This window comes from Podarcis vaucheri (assembly GCF_965113315.1).
Source record: "Podarcis vaucheri genome assembly, chromosome: 4".
NCBI classification, from domain to species: Eukaryota; Metazoa; Chordata; class Lepidosauria; order Squamata; family Lacertidae; genus Podarcis; species Podarcis vaucheri.
In genome coordinates this window covers 25,372,031-25,391,559 of record NC_138762.1, presented here as the reverse complement: position 1 = coordinate 25,391,559, position 19,529 = coordinate 25,372,031, and the positions used below count along the sequence as shown (strand labels likewise).

The window sequence follows — 19,529 nt, the reverse complement described above, 5'->3', positions numbered from 1 at the left end:
CTGCTTCCTCAGAGAATAAGCAAACAAACTGGCCAGTGTCAAACGGCGTAACATAACATGGTGCATGCAGGAAACACAAGCTTAGACAAAAACCTAAGTAACAACAAATCCCAGAGAACAGGATAAGTACAAAAATAACAGTCTCATAAGCAGGAGAAATGCAACCTCTGAGCCATCAAGCCAATGTAGTTAAATACACTTGGAAAACAGAAAAGAATGGAAGAGGGCACTCACAGGAGAAATGAAAAAGGCGCTAAGCCGGAGAGATTCTGAATGGAGTTGCTGGAAACAAAAAAGAGTACCTACTGGCGTATTTTCTGTCCTCAGCCACTAGATGGCAGAGGCCTCCCCCTACACAGCTCTTTGTTCAGGGAAAAATATACCAAGCCAATCAAATATTTAGGATTCTGCTGTGTGCTTTTGAAAAAAACCAGAACAGACACTTCTGTTCATAACTTTCTAACAATCCTCTTAACTAGATTTATTTGCATCTGAATTGGGGTGAACGTTATTAGGGGAGTATGGATATTCTCCCTCAAAGAGTGGGTTGCCTTCTTCATAGCTTCCTCATATCTCTGTACTTCTAGGATTATCAAAGAATGGGTCAAAGAATAAATCTATTAATTTGTAGGAAATTTGTGTGTTGAAAGGGTAATTTCATGCCCCCAAACCACCCACTTTTAAAAAATATTTACAAAATGCAGATACTATATGGGAATCCCTATTCCGTCTGTTGTATTATGATCATTTGACAGAATTATGATTTTTTGTTAACATGATTTTCCAAATTAATTGTTTCATAGGAATGTAACATTTTCTGTCCTACTATTCAGAAGAATCCAAACAGACTTGAGAATTTTGCAACACAATTATGCTGATTACTCTTGATGATTCCTAAACTTTCACAAAAGTTTGTGTCATGTTTATTGGGACCTTATAGAAGATTAAAACCAAAAAGACACATCATATGAACATAGAAACTTTGCTTGCTCATGTAGTAGATATGAAAATGACATATGCAACAAGCAGTGCTTTGTTCTTCCAGTTTATCAACTAAATCTACAGAGTTGAAACCAGAGAAGTGCAAGCAAAAGTTCACTTCTGCAACGAAAGTCCACTTCATCTCCTTTGAAAAGCTGCTTTTGAAGGGTAGAATTGTGGGAAATGGGCTCTGAGGGGCTTGAGTTGGGAAATCGTAGAAGTGATTTGGGGGGTGGGTGTGAACTGTCTCATGCAAGGCAATTTGTGGATCCAACCCAAAAGTCTCTTGGACCTTCAGGTATATTTCCATCAGCTCCAGCACACTTGTAATTAGTCCTTAAAGAATACCCCATGGTTTTTTCCTAATGGTTGCAAGTAATAAGAAAAAAGAAAGACTACAAGTAAATACCTTAGTTGCTATGGTCAGGTACTTTCATTTTTGCCAGTGCGTTTGCTGTCCATTTCAGATGCTGAATTGGATTTAATTTAGACCTCTGCTTTTGAGTTCACAAGTATTTTTTTAGCAAAATTGCTTGGTGTAAAGTATTGCTTTAAATTTTACTCAGTTTTGGGAAATTGGACTTGTGACAGATGCAGGGTGGAATTCAAAGTCGTACTCCTTGAACTGTTCTTGCAGCGTTTCAGATTGTCTGAGGAAACAATCTCCCCTGACCTCCCCCTGCACACGGTTCCTGTTGCACTGTCAGGACTCATTGTGCTGCTTCTTGCTAAATCACTCAGCTAAACCCAGCTCAAAGAAGATGGAAGATCCATTATACTACTGTTTGGAAAGACAGCATTCCCTCCCACCCTTGAGTTATATGTTTATTTAAAATGTTAATCTTCAGCCTTTTCGGACCTGGGATCCACTCTTAACCCAAACATGAATTTGAATATTGAATATGGCAGTCATGTTGGTATTAAAGCCCACCTTTTATTAAGCTGCAAGCCTGTAGTGGCTGCAATGCACCAGTTGAAGGCAATGAGTTAAAATATTTTGGGTTTTTGCCCCTAACACCTAAGGCTTTACATGGGACTTAAAAAAAAAAAAATTATTCAGACAAAACTTCAGAAAATCCAAACATCAATAATGAAAATTTATTTTAAAAAGGCACATTGTATTGCATTCACATTGCCTTATTTGGCCCAACAGTAACTAAATCCACAAAGAATAACGTATTCTGCAATCACAGAACTGCTAACGTCCAGCCAACACAAAATGGGGTAACATGTCTTTCAGATTACATGTAATTGAACATATTAGCACCAGTGTCTCTGTCCACCCAAACTCAGTTGGTTGCTACATATGGTTGAGGAAGACACTGGTGTTGCGCTTATGGGCACATGGACATCTATTTGGCAGCTCTGTGTGATACAGGATCCTGGACTAGATGAGCCTTTGGTCTGATCTAGCAGAGCCATCCTTGGGTTCTAAGAAGTCAGTTTATGAGTCGGTTTTCCCATAATGTTTAATTTTTTGCTTTGTGTCTGTTGCTGCCTTGGCCATTTTTAATTTTTTTAAAATGGCAATATTTTAAATACTCAGAACGAACCATGTTTCGTTATCCTTCAGATCCCTGAAGATGTTTGCTGAAATTGCATGTACATTCGCCATGTACAGTGGTACCTCGGGTTAAGTACTTAATTCGTTCCGGAGGTCCGTTCTTAACCTGAAACTGTTCTTAACCTGAAGCACCACTTTAGCTAATGGGGCCTCCTGCTGCCGCCGCGCCGCTGGAGCACAATTTCTGTTCTCATCCTGAAGCAAAGTTCTTAACCTGAGGTACTATTTCTGGGTTAGCGGAGTGTGTAACCTGAAGCGTATGTAACCTGAAGCGTATGTAACCCGAGGTACCACTGTATGTAGAATTTGATCCTGAAGGATAACTATTCAAAATGGAAGACAGTTCTGTATGCTTCGGTGGTGGTCAGCCTTCTTGTCAGCTGTAACCCACAGGAAGTCTAAAAGAATGAAATAGTACCAGTCTAGTGTACTCTTTTGTATATACACATGTGGGCCCTTCCCATTTACTGAGGGGTGTGTGTGTGTAGAAATTTCTGGGCTGACAAACAATGCATCAGCACAGTCAAGGAGAAATAAATGCCTGACACTGTTGCCATTGCCCAGTTGCTTGAAACCTATGCTCTCTCTGTCACTTGTGGTGGCGGTTACCCATGAGGTAAATTTGAAAAAGTATGTGGTTTTACCTACACGCCTACAGTGAATGCTGTTATCTGTTACTGTTTGTCAAGTTAAACCAGTGTACAGTCCGTGGATGCACATCTAGGATAACTTTTATCTTGGTTTGTTTGTTTTTACTTATGTGTCTCCCCCCCCAAAAAAAAAATAACTAAGACAGGCGACGTACATTTCTTCTCAGAAGTGGATTTTTTGTGGACGATAGTGGACATGCTCTGATTGTAAAGCAATTCCTACTCCTGGCCATTGAGTCCACAGCAGTGGAACGTCCTTTTCTGATCAGCTATTGTGTTAGGTAATTTTTTTGCAATTTTTATAATATCGAAGTGGGTGGGTTCTGAAATTAAAAACATTTAATTGAGTATTTTGAGACAAATATAAAGGAGTCATTTTTTTCTAAAATGTTAATAGTACTGAAACTAAAATGAGGGATGAGAGAAAATATGAAAATCAAGAAACCCTTTTTATATAGTATTGAAGGTAGAGTGACTTTTTTCCACTGAAATCTTGTGAATTAAAGATAGGGGCCTGATACTGAAAGAGCTTTGCATAAAGAAACTCCTCTTTTAAAGTCTGGTGTATCACCACTTCCGTGTATACTTCTGTCTCGCTGTAATTTATTAGGGAAAATAGACAGTAGAAGGGGGATTACAGCCTAAAAATTGAGGATTTTGTTGTATTAGGACATAGCTAAGTCCAAAGCATTAAATATGTAAATCACAAAAGGCTTGGATTTTAACTTCTTAAATGTCTTAGAAGGTAATCTGTTGATAAGTATATGAATATACATTCATACTGAAAGTTCAGACTCTGAGGCCGGCAGAAATGACCAGAAAGATAGAGGCTTAAACCTTCCCTTCCTTGATGGTATATCAAACATATTTACACACTAGACAAATCAGAATTGTAACTTAGTTAGCTTTTTACTGAGTACCGAAGCATTCAAAATTTGTTTCAGAAAACCTTTTAAAGAACAACAGAGATAGAATGTTTAGAAGATCAAAAATATACCAATATTGTGTTTAAAAATGAGAGCTTCCTCAAGTTTTTTGGACCAGCAGGCATAAAAAACAGATGGTAGGTAGCATGTGATACCCTTTTCACATAAGACAAACTGGTGATGCTCAAAGCACAACCTGAAACAAAGCAAACCGCCTACACACCTGAAAAAGCAGGCAACATCCCCTGGAAAAAACAGGCTACGCCCAACCTAATCAAAACTTTACTTATTTATTTTTTAAAATGGTGGGGACACGGTTCCTAAGGGCACCATGGTGTCCACAGACACTATAAGTATAATATACCTTTAACACAGAAATTTATATTCTCACTACTTGTCATTTTAGAAGGGGCTATAAATGCCAGTGGTTGCCAATACTGAACCCACAAGCACACATCCCTCCCCACCCCTTGGCCTGCCTTGGTGCCTACAAGGTGCTTTACTCTCCCTCCCCTCTGGTTTGAAAGAAGCGCTCCATTGTAACCAGTGTGTAAGGTTTTGCTGTGTATGGTGCCCATGACAATTTCCTCTAGTTTTCAAATGAGCCCTCAAGCCCTCCCAAAGTTGGAGACTCCTGATCAACGTACTTCTGCAATCTGTTCTGGCTTACCGATGCAGTGTGTATTCTGTAATTGCATGGAGCACAAGTCACACTGGGGCAGATATGTGTAACAAAACAATTGATACTGTCAGAGTTGCTCCCCGATCCTAGCTCACAGAGGATCACGCTAGCCAGCGATCATTAAGTAAAAGTCTTTATTGAGTTACAGTTCCCATTCTCAAGCTGCTGCGTGCAACTCTACGTCTTATGGTTAGATCGGCGAAGCTCCGTCTGAGTCTCCGCCCCTTGTGCACCAACTTAATATCCTAGCCCTGCTCCACCTTTTCCGCCTGACTGTTCTCCTCTGGGTCCCTCTGCCCCCCGGGGTCTCCTCCCTCCGGGACTCCTCCGACGCCGACCCCCCGGACCCTTCTGTCTCCTTGCGCCGGGCTTTAGGACCTGGCTCCCTCTCCGGGCTGCCTACTGCGTCACTTTCCTGTGCATTTGAACTTGGCGCGCGCGCCCAACCTTCCACTTTCCGTCTGACCGTTTCTTCGCTCCCTGATGGAGGTGTGGCCACTCCTGACTCGTGCCCTCCCTCCTGTTGTGAGCTGCCAGCGCTTGATCCCTGGCGCCGTTCCTCTTCCCTGCTCTCTGGCGGTGACGCTGGTCCCAATCTCCAACTGCTCCCCTCTGAGTCCCCTCTGGCTCTATCTTCCTGGGGTGTCCCCCTAGGCTCCCCCCTTGCCCTGGCCACTGGTGCTCCTTTCTGTGAATCTTCTGATTCACTGGAAAGACTCGGAGATCTCGGGTCGTCGTCATCACTCATCTTTTCTTCTGCCTCCTCCCCCTCGCTCTCTGTTTCCTCCCTTGCCCTTGCCTCTGCTCCTGAACCCCTGACAGATACATTTCCATGCAATTACTAAGTGCCTTTGGGTGGGGAGCGGGCAAAGAACTGGCAGGTTGGTAGGAAGGATATTGCATAATGAAGCCAATTGCACAGAAAAGGGAAGGTTGTCTGATAGTGCATCCCTTAAAACTGGCATTGCGTGTTTGGGGTAACTTAGTTTTTTGAAAGAGATTTAGGCCACCTTTCAGCAATAGGTGGCTTTCAAAGAATAAAACAACACCAAATGTAATGAAAAATAGGATTAAATTTTCTCAGATTTTTGGCAATTTGCAAAGGCTGTTTCACATTGTTGTGCATTTAATGTGTGGTAGGCTTACTTCAGCACGATTTTTCATTCCATCTGGGGACAACCTATCTCCCTGTTGCTCATTATCATTCCCCATATCCAAAGTGAGATGCAATAAAAATATTTTTTTAAAAAAAACAAAGTGAGATGACCTGTCCGCAAGGGCAGGCCATTGTGCCTTGCTCACTATTCAGAGCAAATGCTTGCTTATTGTGCAGGCTGCTCTGTTCCTACATATATATGATCAATGGCGAAAATACCAGCGGGAAAGTGGTGGATGGGATGGTGTACTTCTAGTTTTAGTTTTCTGAGTTGAGATCAAGCAAACTATATTCTGCACCATTCATTATACATACAAAGCTAAACAGCTAGCTAAGACTCTTCAGTGGGTGTTATAAAAATGTGACTGGAATGTGAGTTATACCTCTTTTGGATTTTAGTTCAAGCATTCATTTTAAAACTATTACCCAGTTGTGAAATTGAAGTAGCTATTAGGATTGGGGTTGAGGGGAGCTGGAAAAAATGAGAAGCAGCAATGCTTTTACCCATCCAATTCCCATTCTTGATTAAAAGCAGCAACCTTGGTTTAGTTTAAAAGGGAATACCGTCAACAGACCATATATCTCTCTTTCAGCAAAACGTTTGACTTACTCACACATGACATCTTCCTATATAAACTTGAGAAATACGGATTGGAAAGGACATAATGGGGCTACAAAGTTGCTTGAAATACTGCACATAAAAGGTAATCATTTTAATGGATTGATAAAGCGAATGTAAGTTGATATTGAAAAGCTTCAATTCCAGGAGTCGATCTTGATTTCAGCATCATTGCTATACCTAAGGAAGGAATAAACATCTTGCCAAACTTTTGGGGGATAAAGTGAACATGACAATTTAGTTCTGATTGGGGAAATTATACTGATCCACATTACTGAGCAGTACTGAGTTCACAACACTTCTAAAGTTTCTCAACAATTTTATCAAAACCTTGTTCGGTCAGTATTATCCACATATTGCAGATGGGCTGTTGAGGTTTTAAGAAGATTATCTGGTGTAAGGCAACCCAATATACTTGCCATCGTTTATGATGCTTTTACTTCTGCGATCGGGAGCAAAACATTCTTCTAGTGGCTCAAAAGATCAAACAATGTATATATCTAAAAATTACATCTTGCGATAATGAGATTAAAGAACATAACAAAATTTAAATAACCATACAAAGGAGGATATTGACAAGCTGGAACGTGTGCAGAGGAGGGCAACCAAGATGATCCAAGGGTCTAGAAACTAAGTTTTATGAGGAACAGTTGAGGGAGTTGGGTGTGTTTAGCCTGGAAAAGAGAAGAGATTCAATAGCCACCTTCAAATTGGCTCAGTTGGGGTCATGGGTTCGAGCCCCACATTGGGCAAAAGATTCCTGCACTGCAGGTGGTTGGATAAGCTCTCACATGGTCCTTTCCAACTCTGCAATTCTATGATTTTAAATATCTAAAGGTCACATGGAGAATGGAACAAGCTTGTTTTCTCCTGCATTGGAAGGTAGGACCTGAACCAATGACTTCAAAGTTAAGAGAAGAGATTCCAACAGTACTTTCTAACAGTAAGGTCTGTTTGACAGTGGAAATGGACTTCCCCAGGAGGTTGTGGACTGTCCTTCCTTGGAGGTTTTTAAGCAGAATCATAGATTCTTTAGTTGAGATTCCTGCATTGCAGAGGGTTGGAATAGATGACCCCTGAGATCCCTGCCACCTGTGGAAATCTGTGGTTCTATAAAGGCTAATCAAAACATCTCAAATATACTGTACTTTTCCATGTGTAAGACTAGGTTTTTTCCTTTAAAAATTATTTTAAAAAGTGGGGGTCGTCTTATACATGAAGAGTGCATAGTGCAAATTTTGTTAAATTTGAGTCCCCCCAAAGGGGGCATCTTATACACAGAAAAATACGGTAAACAATCCATTAATAAGTTAAGATAGGATTTAGCATTGTAAATATGAGACAAACTGTTCCCCTCAGCAACAACCTCCTAAACTAGACCTCACCCTGATTGTCTTAGTGCACATGGAGCAGCAGGAGCAGTCTTTGGGCTGGAGTCAGTCAGGACCCTGCCATCTCAAGTCAAGTGGAAATGTGCCAGCCAGCAGAAACTGGGTCTTGGAGGACTCACAGCTAGGTGGTACCTTCAGTGAATTTGTGACTGATGCAAGATGTGTACAGGGGCTTGCTCTAGCCTCTTACTCTGCACCAGAGATCATGGTAGGCAGTGATAATTTTTTTAATGGTAAGTTCCAAATATTGTAAGAAAAACAAACAAACACTAGTATGAAACATTGCAATTTTTTACTTTTACTTTTTAGTTTTCCCCAAATTACAAATGTGTCTAGAATGTAGCATCATGGCACCAGTATGAACAGCCAAATATCACTTAGATTTCAGTAAGACAAGCATCTTATCCAAGAGTTGAGAAATAAAGCTACTCCATAATGGCTGGCAAGGATTTAGGTACAACTGCTGCAGATTAAAGGCTGTAAACAGTAAAATTGCGAGCCAAAAAAAAGTTTAGATCATCTCAGATGTTTGAAAAGATGGGAAATGTTCTGATTACAAGACGGAGAAAGCCTGTTGATTGTAAAATCTCCTTTTGAAGTTTAGTAAGGGAAGAATGCATAGGTACCTGTTGCCAGCAAGTCAAAGTACAGAATTCTGCACTGGGCAGCTGCTTACCTTAAATGTCAGGAGTCACAATCCTATATGCAACTGAAGCACTTCCAGGACTTCTGCAAGTGGGGTAGAAACTTGCACCTTCCTTTGCTTTCAGCTTGCATGCGCCTAAAAGCTCCAAGTCACCTGAAGAGCATTATGCAGGTGCCAGAGAGGTAAGGTCACTCGAAAGGCTTTTTCCGAGTTTACGCTTGTGATAGCTGTTGGGAGGTCCGATACCCTCCTCCATGCCACAAACACACTGAAAAATAAGCTGCGCAATACTCTTGGTGATGGAGTTTGGTCACAGCACCAGATCAAGAAGGATAATTTGTCCTTTTGCTAGGCTGTCTGGGTGTATTTGGCTAAGCTGCAATGCTTTGGAATACGAGATTGAAACCCTGGATTAACTGGTGTTTGGAAGCCTGTTAATGTGGTCAGGAAGTGTGTGGTCAGGGTTGGCGTGTTGGTCAGTTTGACTAGTCAAGCCCTGCCAGTTGGCTGCCTATTTGATCAAATATTGTCAAATGTTACATGGAGTCAAGAATGCTATTTAGGTGGAAGCTTTTCTTTTATTATGCTGCCATTGATTAGTAGTGACAGGCATTGGGGGTGCTTACCATTGCTGCTTGGGACTTTGACGCTGATGGAGGTACAGAGCCAACTGAAAGTGATACTGAGTAAAGCATTGACATGTTTTTTACTTTCCACAACAGTTTAAAAACTGGCTTGTGTTCTGCTCTTAGTTCACTTTGTTTTGAATTGGTTTTTTTTTTAATCTTGTGATTATGGGCTGACACTAGTGTTCCCAGGATAAAAGCCAGAGTAGACCTGTCCAGTGAAATGACCACATTTGTAAGAATTCTTAAATAATGTTGTTAAATATTATAATAATTCATTCAGATTTATTTTTTTTGAAAATAGATGTATGTATAATCTCTAAAATTAATACTTAACATGTGTGATTGTTATTTGACAATATTTGACCAAAGTCTAACGCCATTCTGAGAAACTGAAATGAGAAAGCACTTTCTCAACAGTTAGACTTTATAGTTTTCTGGATATGACACCACCACATTTCATGATATGTAGCTGAGTAAATGAAGAAGTGTTGATTGTAGAAATATCACCTTGGAGACACGATGAAAGAAATGTGCTCTTTGATCTGGGGCTGGGTGTACTTGGCTACTTAAAAAGACCACCGCAAAATGTTATCTGTGTTTTGCAAAACTGGATTCAATGGCCTTATATATGTTTAAGTACACATAGAAATGTGTTTAAATTTGCATGCTGCATCTCATTGTGCTTCTGCTAGACCCTGGGTATGGGCAGTGTCCCACCTCCTGGTGCCTGAAACCCTATTCAGGATCTGAACCTTCTGTCACTACCCTGACCTTTTAGATTTCACCTTCCATTTCCAACACGGATTGGCCTTCTGCAGACATAGACCAGAAGTAGAGGATCAGTTAACTAAATTAGTGGATTCTGCAATGGATGAAATTGTTTGGCTTCTTCCATTTGAGCATATTTAGTTAAAATAATGGTTATGAATTGGCTTTAGCTATGCCCTTTGCGGCCACCACATTCCCAGAAACATTAATATTTTTGCCTTACTACTTGTCTTTACAAAGTCACACCCATTGTTGAATGTTCCTCAGCAGGAAATGTGAGGCACATCAGTCTTTTCATATGTGTTTCTAGAGAGAAGAGCATTGCCAGCCGCTTGCGGAAGGAAAGCCCTAGTTACTAGGGGTGCATTAGCCTGATACTGTCATGGAAGGATGTTCTGAAAACTGTAGAGGAAATTTCTCTGCCTCTCATTGCCCTCTCTGGCTGGGAGTGAACAATTACCTATACCCCCTATAGCATGTGCTAAGTTCCTGAGCAACCTTAGTGGAACAAACGTAGATATAAAACGGGACTCCAGTCTGATGCATTGATATAGCTAAAGGAGGGAGGTCTCATCGCAGCATCTTTATTAAATGGGGTACCGTGTAGCACCATGTGAACTGTCCCTTTTGATGAATGTCCCTGATGCAGGGAAACACTCTGACATGCCAAATTAAGAGTAGATGATCATTTAATAAGCTTTAATTGTTTTTCTTCTTCTAGGAAATGGTTATGATGCTGAAGTGCAGTTGAAGATGTACTTCATGAGTGCTTTGTCTAAGGAATATAGCAGAGGAAGTTGAATCCTTTCTTCAGTTTCAGGTATCTTTCTTCCACCATTCCCCAGTCTTCTTTGGGTTTCCAGATTCATGATGACTTATTTCTGATTGTTTTACATTTTTGTAAAGAAGGGGAGTGGAAAATTTCAAAGGGTTTTCAAGACACATGTCTGAAGATATCTTTCTGTCTTTGATCTCTAATGGGTAGATTATGCTGTGATGAGCTGTGGGCCTGTAGAAACTGAGAGGGGCAGATGCACATTGATCTCAATATGGACCTATGAACTTTGGGTGTTCTATGACTGCTTGAAGAAACATGAATGTTCTTGATGCTGCTATTTGCTCTCCCTTTATGCTTTAGCATTAATATTAGATTGGCAAACTTCAAGTTTATTACCGTGAGTTTATCATATGTAAAACAGATCTGCTGTCATGTTAATTTGCAGTTCTGGGTTGTATCCAGTGGTTTTGCCTTAGTTAGAACAGAAAGCAATTCTGCTTATGCAAATTGGGGTACCCAGTTTTGTTGTTTTGCCTGTAATTTTCCTTCCCAAAGGCTGATCCATAGCAGAATGGAATAATGGAACACAATCAAAATTCTGTATCTAGACTCTTGTGGTTGCTGCAAAGGAAAAACCACAATTGAAGTCAACCCACTGTTTCTAGGCTCTGTATTCCAATCAGTATGAAGAAGTGCTATTGATTTGCGTTTTTCCTTGTTTCCTAGTGAATGGACGCAAGGTATATTTTGGGACAGTTATACTATGTGGAGATGCAAGCAATCAACTACTGTACCAGAGGTAGTCGGGAATACAAAAGAAGGAATTATTTGAGGAGGGTAAGTAGCTTAAAGCTCCCAGAGATAAAACAAGAATGACATTTAAATTTAGAGTGTGGGTATTCTTTGTGATGTGCTTGGACAGTCAATGGGTGCTTGTGATATAGAACCTGCTCTTCTTTATAGAATAACAAGTGCTGTGTGGATTCCATGTAACTCATGATTTAATAGTGCAAGCATGAGTGCTATGTGATGAAAAAATTCTAAGACTGTTAACAGATTTAAAATGAAACCAACAAATAATAATAATAATGCATTCTGAGCGGTTTCCAACATAATAAAAGCACAGAAAATATCAAACATTAAAAACATCCCATTACAGGACTGCCTTCAGAAAGTTTTGTAGATGTTTATCTGTTTAACATCTGATGGGAGGGCATTCCCTTGGGTGGGCGCCACTGCCAAGAAGGTCCTCTGTAGCATCCCCTCTCTCAGTAAGGGAACCGCCAGAAGGCCTCCTGATCTGGATCTCAGTGTCTGGGCTGGATGATGGAGGAAATGCTCCTTCAGGTTTATAGGGCTGTTTAGGTCTTTAAAGGTCAGCACCAACACTTTGAATTGTTCTCAGAAATCCTGGGAGCCAGTGTAGGTCTCTTAGGACTTATGTGGACCTGGCAGCTGCTCCCAGTCACCAGTCTGGCAGCCGCATTATGTTTTCACTTGAGTTATGAACAAATACATGGTGTGTAGTGTTTAAAATCTGTTTTGTGTTTTAAAGCAGTGGTTCACAATTAGCTAAGTACTGTAGACTCCCTGTTTTTTAAAGCCATGGACCCCCTACTTTTGAAAATTTTGATACCTCTGGTAGTTTTTTGTTACGTGAATGGTGCCACAGATCCGGGGGGAGGCTGCAGACCACCAATTGGGAACCACTGTTTTAAAATAGAGTTGTAATTTTTATCTTGATTTTATTGTTCTATCGTCTTGTGGACTACTTGGGGAGGTTGTGGACTCTCCTTCCTTGGAGGTTTTTAAACAGAGTTTGGATGGCCATCTGTCATGGATGCTTTAGCTGAGATTCCAGCATTGCGGGGGATTGGACCAGATGACCCTTGGGACCCTGGAACTCTTACGATTCTAGAAGATTGAATCTGTTTAACATTTCTGTATTTAAAGACAATAAAGCTAATAAAGCCTTAAACTGTAAATTTTTATTTTTGCTGAATTTATAAACTTTAGATACTTCTGGATACTTAGTTGAGTAGTTTCATCTATTTACATGGGTAACATTGTTGCACTTCGAAATAAGCACTCAACCCCCTACTTTGATATGATTGGAAATGGTTGAAGTTTGTGCGTGTACATTTAAAAAGCAGATACTGGGGGTTGGGGTGGGGGCGAGAATGTGTAAAGTTCAGCAGAGGTATGAAAGAAGGCCAGCTAGAGATAAGGTGTATTCATTGCACCAAAAGTTTTGCTAATACCTATCTTGCTAGAGATGATTGTGCAAACGTTTGGGGTTATTTTTGTTCTTAACAGGCTGGATAAAGCTGAAAAATGTCATTCAACTTTCAGTGTGAAGAATACTTCATGGAAATTTGAACGGAAACTATTTGACTCCATGTACCATATTGATCTGCTCATTTACCTAAAAAAAATCCAGGATCCAGAACATTACGGGATGTTCTCATTAACTGCTTTCAAACAAAACTGGCCTGTTTTACCTCATTTCCCCATGCTCACTGCTGTTTTTCTCTATTCTGGTAAGTTATTTGGGGACAATATATCCTATCAGTCTATATGAATGGAACAAATGAATTTGTTGCTTCAAAAAAAGTACTACTACTAAGAAGTACTGCTGCTTTGTTTATAGTAATCAGCATCCATCTGGGATAAATATACCTACTGCATATACTTACTTTCCCACCTGTTTCATAAATGCCTCTGGGGCAGTTCAGTAGAGCTTGTTCGAGGGAATCAGAAGCGCTCAAAGTTCAGGTATGGTTGTTCTAGCAGTTTTGATTTGAGGCTGCACTTTCTGCTTTGTGCAGAAAGTTCATCCACACTGAACTGCATTCGTATCACATGGATTCGTATCACAATGCCAAATGCAACACAGATCATGCCCTGGTGGTAATCAAGATCGTTCTCCAGCCAAAAAGGACCCAAAGTAGAAAGTGCAGCACTTTACAATTATTACAACACGTAGACAAATCAACCAAGTGGCCCACCAGGAGCTTCAGCAATTTTCAAATAATAGGTGGTTAGGTAAACACTGAGACGCACACATAAGTACTAGCAAAGGTGTTAACAACTGAAATTTCCTTCGGATAAAGTATTTATAGATGGCAATGCTTTGAACAAATATGGGAAAACCCAATTTTTATGTTCCACAACATATGCCAGATTGAAGCTGCCTTTTGGGATTTACATATTTCACACAAATTTCATTTCTCATTTAAAAGTTGTACTACTTCCTATAATTTTTCTACATTTTCCCTGACACATTGCTTGATATACAGTAGGAAGAGTTTCAATATGAAGTTTTATCTTTTAACAATATTTCATCTTACAAAGAAGTTTTATAATTCATATAGCTTACATTTCATTTGTACAGAAATGCTGCTAGCCAATAAAATTGTGTCCATTTATTAGGACACCAGATGAATCCTTTAGGGAGTGAGGAGATAGAATAAGTCTATAAATATGGTGTGCCTTAAAAAAACCAATTTGAAAGTATCTGTTAAAAGTTTAGTTATGGAAAGAAGTACAATTACAGGGGTTTTTATTCAGGCTTAACCACAACCACCGCCATTGATAAGCCACAATCTTTTATTAAGGCAAAAGCCTATCTATATTCCTGTATTTAAACCGCAATAGCAAATATAGCTCTGCCTGCTTTAAAAAAGCGTTAGCTTAAATACAAACACTGAAGTAGGACAAAATTTAGCATCTACAATCAAGAACCAGACTTTTAAAAGAGTCTTCATCATTTTAAGGGTTTTGCACCACTTCACACTGTGCAAATGCTGAAATACGCCGTCTGAACTTTGAAATGTAGAATTACAATCATTGGCACAAATACCTATATACAAACAAAATAAAACCATCTTGTCCACTTTCTTAAGCAGCACATGGCTGCTAACCTGCATAAGAATTCACAAGTAAAATGGAGACCAGGTAAAAAAGAAACGGATTGAACCAATTGTCAGAGTCCTGACTGCACCAGGAGTTTCCAAACTGCTTGATCAGTCAAAAATGAAGAAGTAAACAAATACTTCCAAGAAAATAACTGCATCAACAGCATGAAGTTCATTAGGTTATGGCAGCTGCACTCTGTATGCACCTATCAGCAGCTTCACCTGTAAGGAAAAAAATGCCATTGACTATCCATCCAATTAAATGCTGAAAAGGCATGGATGACATACTCACAAGTACATGTATGTTCTCAAAGAGCTGCTAGCTTCACTCTCAACAGTGATTAAAGTATGGGTTCAGTTATTTTGCACAATGAACATATTTTACACAGGTATATTAAAACATTCTGATGGATGAAACAACTCCTAGTCTGAGGACCCTATGAAAACTACATCAAGCAGTAGCTCTTGCTTTTGTTACCACAATACACTTTGGGGACCCTGTCAGGGTCAAAAAGCAGGGTGGGAAATGATTTTAAAATATAGATTAGTTTGATAATTTAGTAAAGGAAGGTATTATGTATTATTGTTTTATTATGCCTTTGTTCTGCTTTTTTATTTTTGTGAACCATCCAGTGATCTATGGATGAAGGGCAGGGTACACATTTAATAAATAAACGTATCTGCACTGTTCCCAACCACTTCACGAACTGAGTAGATTTACTGAACTCGTTGGTGATGACTAACTTAAGCTGATTTATTTCCTTAGCTCTACTGAATGTCAGTTTGTGTACATGCACCCGGACTTGCATTTCTCACCTTGGCAGTAGGAGCTTCCACCAATCGTATGAAGAGTTTGTTAAGGCCTGGAACAGGACTGAAGGAATAAATGAAGTGACTGTCCTAAAAATAAAAAAGAAAGAAAAGAGCAAATTATTCTTTGCCCACATGTCACAATATTATGCTCCTGGTTAGCTAGACAAGCTGCAAGAGAACCATCAACTCTTCACCTGCAACCCCTTTTTGAACAACGTGTGTGTGTGACTAAGCTGAGCAAAGACCCAATGGTGGCCATAAGTTTAACGGGAAACAAAGAACTCTGCTGCTGCAACATCACATTCTTGGATGTTTCCCTCCCTGCTTGTTCACCTACGCAGCCTCGCACTGAATTGAATAACAAACTCCAATGCCAAGCCTAGGAGCTCTGGTACGATGGAGAGCACACAGAAGTTTTCAGAGACAGATATCTGGCAGGGGTGGCAGCGTGAGAGACATCTCAAGATGGGTTCGGGTCTCACCATGTTCTTACAGACTTAGGCTTTAACAAGCTACAATGATAGACCCATTGCTAGCTCTTAGTCATAACAGCAATATAAAAGCTCAGGGACAATATGTTACCCACTGTGGGTAGCTGGGAAGCAACAGGAAGAGGGCTACTGCATTCATGCCTTATTTATAAACTGCTCTCTGGTGCATCTTGCCACGGTGGGAATGGGATGCTAGATGAGGTGAAGCTTTGGTCTGGTTCAACAGAGCGGATGCATTCTTAACTGGTTTTGATCCCTGGAATTCTTAATGTGGGTGGAGATGAGCTTAAAAGCTTCCTTTCTGTGAAGAGGTGGAGCTCGTCTATAGCCCTGCCAATTCTGTTGGGCAGACACTGGCAGGGGACTTAGCGAAGGGTTGTCTTTGTAGCTGCTCAGATTAAAGGAGCCCAGAACAGGGAGGGCGTGAGGCTGGGCAGAACTGGCACCAACGCCAGAGTAATATTAATTAGCCTAGCCACTCACCTGGAACTTCCGCGAAGAGAAATGCTCATTCCACGAAGGATGAAAAGCTCTGTGGGGCTGGGAGGGAGGGTGAGAGGATGAGAAGGAGGCAACGGGTAACTTGGCTACTCTAGGTATTGAGCTATAGGGCAGAAGGGAGCAAGACCTCCACATCCTGCTCATTATTATTTTACTACTACTATTATTACAGTATTTATAGCCCACCTTTCCTCCAAGGAGCGTAAGATGGTACAAATGGTTCTCCACCTCAATTTTATCCACACATCAATGCTGTGAGGTAGCTTATGCCGAGATACTGTGCCTGACTCAAGGCAAGCTTCACAGCTGAGTGGGGCTCTGAATCACAGTCTCATTAGTGCAATAGGTAAAGGTAAAGGGACCCCTGACCATTGGGTCCAGTCGTGACCGACTCTGGGGTTGCGGCGCTCATCTCGCTTTATTGGCCGAGGGAGCCAATGTTTGTCCGCAGACAGCTTCTGGGTCATGCGGCCAACATGACTAAGCTGCTTCTGGCGAACCAGAGCAGCGCACGGAAACGCCGTCTACCTTCCCGCTGGAGCGGTACCTATTTATCTACTTGCACTTTGACGTGCTTTCGAACTGCTAGGTTGGCAGGAGCAGGGACCGAGCAACGGGAGCTCACCCCACTGCAGGGATTCGAACCGCCGACCTGATTGGCAAGTCCTAGGCTCTGTGGTTTAACCCATAGCGCCACCCGCGTCCCATTAGTGCAATACTAACCACTAAACCACACTGGCACACAACAGGGTCCTAGGAAGAGAGGTGATTTTTATCTTCCTGCAACATGTCACTTGCAAAGCAGTTGCAGATGTCTGCTGCCCACCTCACCATCTGATATTAGAAGTAAATACAGCTTTAAAAAACCTCACCATGGACTTAGCTTAGCTCCGCAGATTTTTCCCTACTTCAAAATACACTTATTGGGGTAAGCAACAGGGTCAACTAAGAGCTGTGCCCCAAGTGCCTAGGATGAAGTAGAAAGAAAATCTGAACCCCATTTAATTTGCGTGTGCCTTCAAAACCAGAAAAAAAATAAATGGGGAACTCTGTTGTTAACAGAACTCTTAAGAAGTACGGAAATGTTCCAGAGCTTGCTATTTCCCTCCCATTTGATAAGCTAGCATTAGGGAAATGTTTACTTGATGCTATATATGAAAGTTAAGCTCCCTTTTTACATAAAATCATAGGTAATCCTACTAGTCCCTTGGGGAAAAAATCCAGTGTATAGTAAGCCAACTCTTATTAGGGCCATCTAATATGTTACCAAGTAGAAGAAGAGGAGCTTGGATTTGATATCCCACTTTATCACTACCCGAAGGAGTCTCAAAGCAGCTAACATTCTACTTTCCCTTCCTCCCCCACAACAAAGACTCTGAGAGGTGAGTGGGGCTGAGAGACTTCAAAGAAGTGTGACTGGCCCAAGGTCACCCAGCAGCTGCATGTGGAGGAGCGGAGATGCAAACACGGTTCACCAGATTACGAGTCCGCTGCTCTTAACCACTACATCACACTGGTAGTAAGCAAGCTTTAAAGTTTTCCAGAACAATTCGTCTATATGCAAATCAAAATTTTGGGGAGGTGGACAAAAAGCTGGGAATTATGTTGAAACACAAAAATCTTACTATTTGAAGTTGTCTTAATACAGGAAATGTTAGGCAACTTCTATTAATAGCTGCTAGGTGCAAAAAGATTTCAGGATACACCAAGAACTGGTATAAAAACACCAAAGGCTATTTCCCTATTAAGCAAAGGCTGTCAGGAAGTAGGGAGAGAGTTCCTTGTGCAAAGGCGCTTGGGGTGCCCTTTATGCAGCAGGGCCAAAGCTGGCACACTTCCTCTCGTATTTTCCGCAGGGTTTGCACTGGGGTGGGAGTGGGAGGCTATACTGCCCAGCAAGGCCAGCCAAAAACTGCAGGCAACATTGGTAGGAATCCAGAACCAAGACGTTACAAGTAAGAGGGCCAGCATTATCTATACCCTCAACTGATAACTCTCAGGTTTGAAAACTTTCCAAGGCATTTTGCTGAGCTAAAAGTGCTTATTAAAACAGTAAGCAATACTAAAACAGCATTTAAGGTGCGCTGACACATTCTGTTTGACATCACAAAGTACGAAACTCTGGAGAACAGGTTTATATTCAAGGTCTAAAGATTTACCTGAACAGTAACATTGATAAGGAATGATGGGGCTTTCAGAATTTTCTGATACCCTCAAAAGCTATCATGCCAGCCATAAAACTCTTTAATTAATTTAATGGATTTAATTCATTTTACTCTTACTGTATTGAGTCACCTGTACACTTGTTAGAAATAACTGTGATTAAGCAGTATACAAATGGTTGATTTATATAGATATATATTTTTATAAGCAAATATGTCTGGTATAAATAACAGAATCACAGAGTTGGAAGTGATCCCGAGGGTTATCTAGTCCAACCTTCTGCAATGCAGGAATCTCAACTAAAGCATCCATGACACATGGCTACCCAACTTTATATTTCTGAATAATTGTTATATGGTCAGTGAAGAACATGAAACATTTACCAAAAAGACAGGGAACTGGAATTTATCATTCAGAACCACAGCTTGTACACCGCATGGTCCACAGAGCCGAGCAGCAACAGCTTTACCGCAGAAGTTTGCATGGAAAATAAATAAAAGAATGCCAGAACCTGTGGAAAAGAAACAATCATGCATTAAAAGAGTACAATCCAAATGATGAATTGCCACTTACATGAGGAAATGATTAAAATCTGTCTCGACAAGCAAATGTTTGAAAAGCCTGAGATTTTAACTGTGGGTAACATACTTAAATACCAACAGTCTGATCAAAACTGATCAGATGACTCAAAGAATCTGTAATACCTAATAAAAGTTTGGAGAAAGACAGACTCAAAAAATCCACATGGAAGAGGATAAACTGGCAACACAGCCTGGATTACATTGTTCTTATACTAAGCCCTCAATTTACGCAGAGGTCATGTTCTGTGGATCGCACCTAAAGCCAAAATCACC

At 40.7% G+C, this 19,529-nt stretch overlaps 2 protein-coding genes across 10 annotated transcripts in view; one reads left to right on the top strand and one right to left on the bottom strand.

Annotated features, from left to right (window-relative positions):
• The window catches only part of PSPC1 (paraspeckle component 1), a 62,436-nt gene extending 47,031 nt beyond the window's left edge, over window positions 1-15,405 (top strand). The window contains exons 7-11 of one of the 3 annotated variants that reach the window (XR_014219069.1): window positions 6,553-6,663; window positions 7,978-8,797; window positions 10,734-10,832; window positions 11,517-11,627; window positions 13,107-15,405. The gene's annotated coding sequence lies outside the window, so the exon portion shown is untranslated. The remainder of the gene's footprint in view (window positions 1-6,552; window positions 6,664-7,977; window positions 8,798-10,733; window positions 10,833-11,516; window positions 11,628-13,106) is intronic. The other 2 variants (XR_014219068.1, XR_014219067.1) reach the window with 2 other exon arrangements.
• Window positions 1-19,529, bottom strand: part of MPHOSPH8 (M-phase phosphoprotein 8) — a gene marked incomplete at its 3' end in the record, with an annotated part of 58,999 nt that overhangs the window by 25,259 nt on the left and 14,211 nt on the right. Inside the window, exons 12-15 of one of the 7 annotated variants that reach the window (XM_082220396.1) lie at window positions 19,059-19,186; window positions 16,495-16,551; window positions 15,524-15,607; window positions 11,164-11,411 (exon numbers count right to left, since the gene is read on the bottom strand). In XM_082220396.1, coding sequence (XP_082076522.1) covers window positions 11,289-11,411; window positions 15,524-15,607; window positions 16,495-16,551; window positions 19,059-19,186 — 392 coding nt within the window. Of the gene's footprint in view, window positions 1-11,163; window positions 11,412-13,420; window positions 14,930-15,475; window positions 15,608-16,494; window positions 16,552-19,058; window positions 19,187-19,529 lie in introns of those variants that run through there. The other 6 variants (XM_082220399.1, XM_082220400.1, XM_082220397.1 and 3 more) reach the window with 6 other exon arrangements.